Source organism: Procambarus clarkii, chromosome 17 (genome assembly GCF_040958095.1).
Source record: "Procambarus clarkii isolate CNS0578487 chromosome 17, FALCON_Pclarkii_2.0, whole genome shotgun sequence".
Lineage (NCBI taxonomy): Eukaryota > Metazoa > Arthropoda > Malacostraca > Decapoda > Cambaridae > Procambarus > Procambarus clarkii.
In genome coordinates this window covers 33952825-33961683 of record NC_091166.1, presented here as the reverse complement: position 1 = coordinate 33961683, position 8859 = coordinate 33952825, and the positions used below count along the sequence as shown (strand labels likewise).

The 8859-nt window shown below is 42.7% G+C and overlaps 1 protein-coding gene across 7 annotated transcripts in view; it reads right to left on the bottom strand.

Annotated features, from left to right (window-relative positions):
• Positions 1–464: 464 nt before the first annotated feature.
• The window catches only part of LOC123772378 (ribosome-binding protein 1), a 145310-nt gene continuing 136915 nt past the window's right edge, over positions 465–8859 (bottom strand). For 6 of the 7 annotated variants that reach the window (XM_069325815.1, XM_069325817.1, XM_069325814.1 and 3 more), the window contains 2 exons: positions 4527–4627; positions 2133–3464 (listed from right to left, as the gene is read on the bottom strand). In XM_069325815.1, the coding sequence (XP_069181916.1) occupies positions 2308–3464; positions 4527–4620 (1251 nt within the window). In that variant the 5' untranslated portion in view covers positions 4621–4627 and the 3' untranslated portion in view covers positions 2133–2307. Of the gene's footprint in view, positions 3465–4526; positions 4628–8859 lie in introns of all 7 variants that reach the window. The other variant, XM_045765470.2, reaches the window with a different exon arrangement.

Here is an 8859-nt window from a genome sequence, read left to right as displayed (position 1 = left end):
AACTTATGCTCTGGGTTCTCCCAAGCACACACCCTAGACCACTACACCACGACATGGTTAAAAGCATTGCAACCTGGGATTCGACTGAATCCTCTAGAGGTCCTGAGGCTTCAACTGATGCTAAGTCAAGGTTTTTAATGCATTGCCCCCATGCACTGGCTGTGGTGTAGGAGCTCACTTCCAATGCTTCTCTTCAAATGCACAAAGAAATCAAATTAATGTGATGTATCAACGAGACAAATCAGAAAGACCATGTCGTGGTGTAGTGGTCTAAGGCGTGTGCTTGGGAGTACAGTACCTTGAGCATAGGTTTGAATCCTCCTCATGGTTCCTACTGATCTTCTCATTAATACATCACATTAATGTGATTTCTTTGTACAATTTTTGTACTGTACTCTTAAGCAAATATGAATGCTGCTTAAACTGCATGCTCATATTAGCTGGAAATTTAAAGTTTACATGCAAATTGTTTGAAATTTTTATTGTTGTGTATATATATATACAAGATTTATCTGGTTGGATCTCCACTATGAAAACTTTTCCAGATTAACTAGTTTTTTTTTGACAAGTTGCCCGGAAGTCTTGAGAGATAATTACACGATACAGGACAGCTAGACTGCAAAACACACCTTTAGATAAGAAGTTACATATATATTTTTTGGTATCAATAACTGAATTACATAATAGAGCTTTTGAGAGTAGTAGTAGTAGGCCTCGAGTAGTTGACACTAGACACAGCCATTAAAACTATACAATTTTGAATAGAAATTGCCTGTTGAATAAATGTTTGATAATTGATGTAGAATGATACTTTTTAAATCAGCAACCAACAAAACATACTTAACCTTACAAGACCTTATTCATGTATGTAATCATCTTAAAAAAAAAGTCTTCAAAATATAATGTAAGAGTATATTGGCATGGTAATGATTCCCTTTGGTAGAGTAAAACACCATCAACAGTAAACATTTCAAATATATCTTTAAGGTTCCAAATAAGATGCATTACCTTTGCTCAATAACACAAAAGTGTACCACATATTGATCACTTTACTAAAGATATTGTAAAGTGAATATTTTCCTTGTTAATTCAATTTGTAAATGCATTGTTGGGATTGTCATACTAACATCCACTTGACACAAAATTGCTGCCTCAGAGGGCATAATATGTGGTTCTTCTGGGCGTCTTCCGTCCAAACGATGCACAATTGTCATAATCAAGCTGGTCTTATGAGCAGATTAATAATCTTTATAAATTCATGAAATACATGTTTGGTTACTACTTTAGAATTTTTAGCCTGTTTAATGTGTAATTTTGCTTTTGTTTAATAAATATTTGTGTTATTATCGAAGTGCTATATAAACAGTGATAACAATTATATGTAACGAACTTGCTAGTTTGAACTGAAAGATTTTTAATTTAAAGGTTCAGAATCCACTATCAACAAATACCATTTATTGAACAATAACAAAAATCCAAGACATGAAAACAAAATGTTTGTTATTGCTTGATATGACGACAGCACATGGCGATGAGAGTCGAGGGTCCGTGGTGATGAGTCAGGGGCCTGTAGCAATGGGAGTCGAGGGTTTGTGGCGATGAGTCAGGGGTCCGTAACAATGGGAGTCGAGGGTCCATGGCAATGGAAGTCGAGGGTCCGTGGCAATGGGAGTCGAGGGTCCGTGATGATGGGAGTCGAGGGTCCATAGAGATGGGAATTCAGCAACCACTGCTTTTTACTTCTTAGTGCTATGCTATCAATGGGAATGTTTAAAACTCTAAATCAGAATAAGATACCCAGAAATAAAAATGTTGCTCATTTTCGAATTTCACAAAATACAGCATGAAGATCAAAATATGAAAAATATCAATCTCGGTTATAAAGAAATTTCCATGTAATATACTGTTTTATCATTCCTTTCTTTTTTACTGAAATGTATGTAATTATAGTTTACAGTTCTTATACTATTACAGGAATCAATAGATTTAGGTTGTGTTTAGAAAATATGTGCTAGAGATTTTGATTCTTCCCCAGTTGTTAGATAGTTATCACTCGCCACCCCTCCTCTGTATGCCGAGTGATCTAACATGGAGACCTTTTGTGAAATAAAGGGACTGTTGGTAAACTGTAATAGAGTAAGTAAGCTATATTATTCATGACAAACTTTAATTCCTTTAATAAAATGCATCAAGGAAATTGAATCGTTTACAGTGAACATAAATAACTGCTTTCCCCATCTGAATGTCACTGGGAATGAAATCGCTTCTTCAACCCTTGAAAAATCTCTTAGTACTCGAGAAATCTCTTCAGCCAAGGAACTCTGAACCTACTGCTCTCTTTGGGTCATATATTAACGCATGCATGAATGCAGGTTCATAATGCCTTTTTCCAGAGAATTCTGATCCCATATATCTTTTCCCTAGAAATTCTGAACCCATGGCTCTCTTTCCTAGCAACTCTGATCCCATTACTCTCTCATTTAAAAACTCTAAACCTGTTGCTCGTTTTCCCAAGAATTCAGCGCCCATTGCCCTTTTTCCTAAAAATTCAGATCCCATTGCTCTTTTGCCAAGAAATTCTGAACCCATAGCCCTTTTTCCTAAAAATTCTGATCCCATAGCTCTTTTACCTAAGAATTCTGAACCCATTGCTCTTTTCCTTTCAAATTCTGATGCTTTAGCCCTCTTCCCTAAGAATTCTGAACCCACAGCTCTCTTTCCTAGGAATTCTGAACCCACAGCTCTTTTTCCTAGGAATTCTGAACCCACAGCTCTCTTTCCTAGGAATTCTGAACCCACAACTCTCTTTCCTAGGAATTCTGAACCCACAGCTCTCTTTCCTAGGAATTCTGAACCCACAGCTCTCTTTCCTAGGAATTCTGAACCCATAGCTCTCTTTCCTAAGAATTCTGAACCCATAGCTCTCTTTCCTAGGAATTCTGAACCGACAGCTCTCTTTCCTAGGAATTCTGAACCCATTGCCCTCTTCCCTAAGAATTCTGAACCCATTCTTTTTCCTAAAAATTCTGATCCCATTTTCTTTGACATGAGCATGCTGAAAAAGTCTTTCAATCCATCATGGTTGCCATCTGCGTTGAAACTTCGAGCACGTCTTTTGGATTTCGCACTTAATAAATCCTCATAGATGCTGGGGTTCTCGTCAGCACCTGTCTCGTAGTCATATTGTCCAGTGTAGCTGAACTGCTCCTTCTTTAGCTCTTCGTTTTTGGCTTCGTCATCATTGCTGGAGTTTTCACTCTCAAAGCCTTGCAATGTGTCTATGTTCGTGAGCTTTCCAGCGGATCTCTTGCCAAGGAACTCTGAGCCAATCCTCCTGACACCTCGATTCAGGAGCTGCGGGGACTGGTAACGTCCTACAGGGTTAGACATGGCCATCAAGATGTACCGCAGCATGGACTCATTGGGCGCCCCTGCTTGACGCTTCACCAAGTACTCGGGTTCATCTGTGGGCCAATGACAGTTCAAGTTCACATAAATCTCAGTACATATAACAACAACTAAATTGATTACAAATGGACTGGTTTGAAAGCTTAAGACCACTAAAGTTTCAAGAAAACAGCAAAATATAAATCCAGATTATTAAATGAGTTATTTTTACCTAATCTCAACAGGGGCGTAAGATGGTATAAAACTAAATTATAAGTTATTTGCAAACGACTTTTCTGGAGTGACCAAGCAGTGGCTCCCTGAAGCTATCTTGCCAAGACTCCCCTTTACTGAGTCACATCAGCCTTAGGAGTCTTGTATGGCCTACCGGGGACCACACCAAGGACCGTGTCCCTTCCCCTCCCTTAAAGAGACACATGGAGCAGGAAATTGTTACAAACACACACACCAAGAAAACCTCCAGAAAGGAAGTGAAGGAATACAAATAACTAACTGCAAGGTTCAAAGAAAGCAAAGCACTGAAAGCCAAAGAACTCCGCAAATGATTCTCTTGAAAGGAAGGAAGAAGGAACTATCAGGGGAAAGCGCCAAGTCATTAAACCTTACAGCCCTTGGAAGAGGTCAGGATAAGGATTTGGGATGAGTCCGGGGAGGGGGGGGTGAAGAAACGGTGCCAAGCCACTTGGACGGTCGGGGATTGAATGCAAACTTGCATGAAGCGAGACCATCGCTCTATCCAGCCCGAGTGACTGGGCGATTCTCTTGGAAACTAGGTTGAACACTCCATAGTTACATCTGACCACCAACAGGTGGAAGCACCACCAGGTGTTGTTCAACACGGTAACGATGACAGTGTTGTCCATCACGGTAACGACGACAGTGTTGTCCATCACGGTAACGATGACAGTGTTTAACACAGAAAGGTAGAGGACCGCTGGTGACAATACAGTAGTGACATTACAGGATTACAATAATAAAGTGAAAAATTTGATGTCGCGCGTGACAATATTACTGGTGATGGTGTGAAATATGATGGTGCTAACAGGTGAGGTGACAAAGAGGCCTGAGACGGTGTTATGGAAGGGTATGGAGGTGGTTGAGGATGGTGAGACACAGACCTGGGTGGGGGTGTGAGGTCGGGAGGGCGGTAGAGAGCACGCACCAGCAGCTCACAAGGACACAGGGCACCAAGCATGGCCAACCCCTCACCATCACACTTCTGCAACAATAACATCATTATTAGTTCCCAAGTGACACCACCTATGACAACCTTGCTGATATTGCAGCTATCAGTAGCCTCGCAGAGGAAACAGTGTCTGTCAATTGTATTTAATTATTAAATAGGGCAGGCCAAGTCCCTGTTGTTCAGAGTGTAGCTAATGTGGTACCAAATCATAAGAGGGGGAATAGATATCTTGTTTGCAATATGTCTGATGTGCATGTCGTCAACATTGGGAAACGTTCTTGAGGAAATAATAGCAAATTATATAATAAATCATCTCCAGATACATATTTCAATAAGATCTACTTATCATGGTTTCACTCAAGGCCATACTTGTCTAACAAATTAACTTCCTATTCTAAAATATTTGATACAGTAGACAACAAATATGAGGGTCATTCTGACCTTAAAGGGACTTACAATACTGTCTCTATATAAGAAGTTGATGAGAAAAAGAAAAAAACTCACAGTACTGGCGGAGAGTGACTATACTGGATTACAATTTCATTGAAAGACAGGAAAGAAGAGCTAGCATTGATGGGGAAAATAGGAGGTAAGAAAATGTGACTAGCAGGTTGCCTCAGGGTTCTGTATTGTAATTGTTTATAATTTACATTAACGCTCTTGATGTTAAGGTAAATAGAAACATCAGTATACAGTGTATTACCTCTTAAGATTGAGATGTGGCAAATAATATTTTGAGAGACTTAGTTGTGATGCAAAAACAATAACTATTTTGTCCATGCTTAACTACCCTTGGTCCATGCTTAACTACCCTTGGTCCATGCTTAACTACCCTTGGTCTATGCGTAACTATCTTTGGTCCATGCACTTTATCGCGTCTATGCGTGCCATATATGTTCTCTGTATTTCCTCTATTTCAGCAACTTCTCCTGCTCTGAAGGGGAAGTGATTATCGAGCAGTAGATACTCCGACAGTGTACTGTAGTGTGCTAATTATGGTATTTCGGTTCGCACTATGGTATTAGGTATTTTAAGGGTATTTGGGATATTTTAAGACGTATTGGATCTATGGGTATTTTAAGATTTTATGATCTATGGGTATTTTAAGACGCCCTTGGTTAGCACTACCAAGATGGGATAGCACAAGTGATTTGAATAGTACAACCATTGTGATGGGATCCCTGGATTTCCTGTGCGGGGTAGTGGACCCCCATACCCATCCTGTGGGTAGTAGTGGACCCCATACCCATCCTGTGGGTAGTAGTGGACCCCATACCCATCCTGTGGGTAGTAGTGGACCCCATACCCATCCTGTGGGTAGTAGTGGACCCCATACCCATCCTGTGGGTAGTAGTGGACCCCATACCCATCCTGTGGGTAGTAGTGGACCCCATACCCATCCTGTGGGTAGTAGTGGACCCCATACCCATCCTGTGGGTAGTAGTGGACCCCATACCCATCCTGTGGGTAGTAGTGGACCCCATACCCATCCTGTGGGTAGTAGTGGACCCCATACCCATCCTGTGGGTAGTAGTGGACCCCATACCCATCCTGTGGGTAGTAGTGGACCCCATACCCATCCTGTGGGCGGTATTGGGAAAAGTTTACAGAGGCACATAATGGGTTCAAGAACTGAACTCCAAAATTCATTTAGCTCAGCAAATTAGTCTTGATAAACTCGTTACACAGTTTAAAGTATATATCAACAACGGGCTCGAGAACGACCACAAGTACAGTTTCTAATAACTAAACAAGTTACATTTGCGGTGAGCTGGTTTCATAAAATGATTTGCGACCAGGGGAGCCGAGCGGACAGCACGCTGGACTTGTGATCCTGTGGTCCCGGGTTCGATCCCGGGCGACGGCGAGAAACAATGGGCAGAGTTTCTTTCACCCTATGCCCCTGTTACCTAGCAGTAAAATAGGTACCTGGGTGTTAGTCAGCTGTCACGGGCTGCTTCCTGGGGGGTGGAGGCCTGGTCGAGGACCGGGCCGCGGGGACACTAAAGCCCCGAAATCATCTCAAGATAACCTCAAGAAGATAGCCTATCCTGCACACCGCCCCCCATCCAGGGGGCGACGGTGGAAAGGTTACAATCACCCACATTTACTACCCACCGCAAACTGGGGAGATTTGGCTAAAATTTCTGAGAGTTGATAATTTGTGATACAATATTTACACATTTCTTGAACATTTGTTATCAAGCTTTCTCTAAGTTAATTTAACTTGTCGCACTCCATCACATAGTGACGGACGGTGTGCGAATAATATTGTTGACAAGGTTTACATATTGTCAGGTCTACATCAGCAGATAATGAAAATTTCTAGAGATGCTTATAACCGAGTCTAAGCCAAGCAGTAGCAACATGTAAGAGTCTGCTGATTTTATTGGATGATCCATAGTTGTATAATAATAATATAATAAAAAGCACACAGAAACTGTATTGGAGGGGACCTACATTCCCTCTAATGCGTTATGTGTGATTTCCTCCGAGGCTAAGGGTCCCCCTTCTTCCAGCCAGAGGTGATACTCCCTTATAATTTTTTTTTATAATAATAATATTTTATTTACAAGAAGGTACAACGGGTTGGTGAGATTACATTATAGTGATATTTGTACATTCTTGCCAAGCCCCTAACACGCATAGCGTTACGGGCAGGTCCTTAATCTAACATATCAGGTGAGGTGAACAGGTACTTGTGGATTATCCATTAAAATCACTTTTTATGCATCGGCATCGATAGGTTAGGTGGGTTGCTTAGGTTCATATGTTTCTGTTCAGGCAGGACAGTTGTATTTCTTACGGAGTGGGGAATCGAGGACACATCAGCTCAATACACTACACTACGCTACATAGAAGCTTGGTGTAGTGTAGCTTCGAACCTACGATCCTCTCGGACGTAGGTTCGAACCCTCATCACGGCCCTTGTGGATTTGTTCACTAACTCAAACTCGTGGCTGCGATTGTCTAAATTACATACAATCAGAGGAAGTGTCAATATTGACTAAACGTATCCTTATGTTACTGGAATATAGAATAAACATGGGAGACATGATCCCGACATGCAAAATACTCAAGTGAATTTTCAGGGTAGATCAGGACCAAAAGAGGAAAATAAATAGTTTTGTCGAGAAGAAAACCAGAGGAACCAGGAAACAAGAACACTAATTGATTCACCAACAGATATATAATATATATTTTATGTGTCCAGCTGCGAGCCGCAATTTCAACTTTCAAGGTACCAAAAGATGTGTAAAAATGGATGAGAAACTCATGTTTCTCATCCCCCTTACTCCAGGCACAGACACAACCCCACGCCACACACATTACCACGAGCCTGCACGACAGGCATGATAAGACATTCTTCATCAGACACCAGAAATATTACATTTTCTTAAATGTAATTGTAAAAAATCAATGAAAAACTATCAAATATAATCAGTAAATGATCAAAAGGAAGATGGCCGCCACGGGTTCCGTCCCACAAACAGGTAATCCCATAACAAATCCCCTCAGAGCTGCTCACATACAGTGATCCCTCGCTAAATATGATAGGATTTAAGCTCTTAAAAGTATGAATATGTAATATTCAATGTATTGGATTTACTATTATATACTGAGATTTTTCTCAAATACACTGTTTGGAAAGGTGACCATTGATGCCCTCCATGGGGGCAGTTTTGACCTGCAACACCACCCTCCACACACCTGGCTCCCCCTCCACACACCTGGCTCCCCCTCCACACACCTGGCTCCCCCTCCACACACCAGGCCCCCCCCACACACCAGGCTCCCCCTCCACACACCTGGCTCCCCCTCCACACACCTGGCTCCCCCTCCACACACCTGGCTCCCCCTCCACACACCTGGCTCCCCCTCCACACACCAGGCTCCCCCTCCACACACCTGGCTCCCCCTCCACACACCTGGCTCCCCCTCCACACACCTGGCTCCCCCTCCACACACCTGGCTCCCCCTCCACACACCAGGCTCCCCCTCCACACACCAGGCTCCCCCTCCACACACCTGGCTCCCCCTCCACACACCTGGCTCCCCCTCCACACACCTGGCTCCCCCTCCACACACCATGGCTCCCCCTCCACACACCAGGCTCCCCCTCCACACACCAGGCTCCCCCTCCACACACCTGGCTCCCCCTCCACACACCAGGCTCCCCCTCCACACACCCGGCTCCCCCTTCACACACCCGGCTCCCCCTCCACACTGCCACTTACAGTGGCCATTGTTCAACTTTGATACAG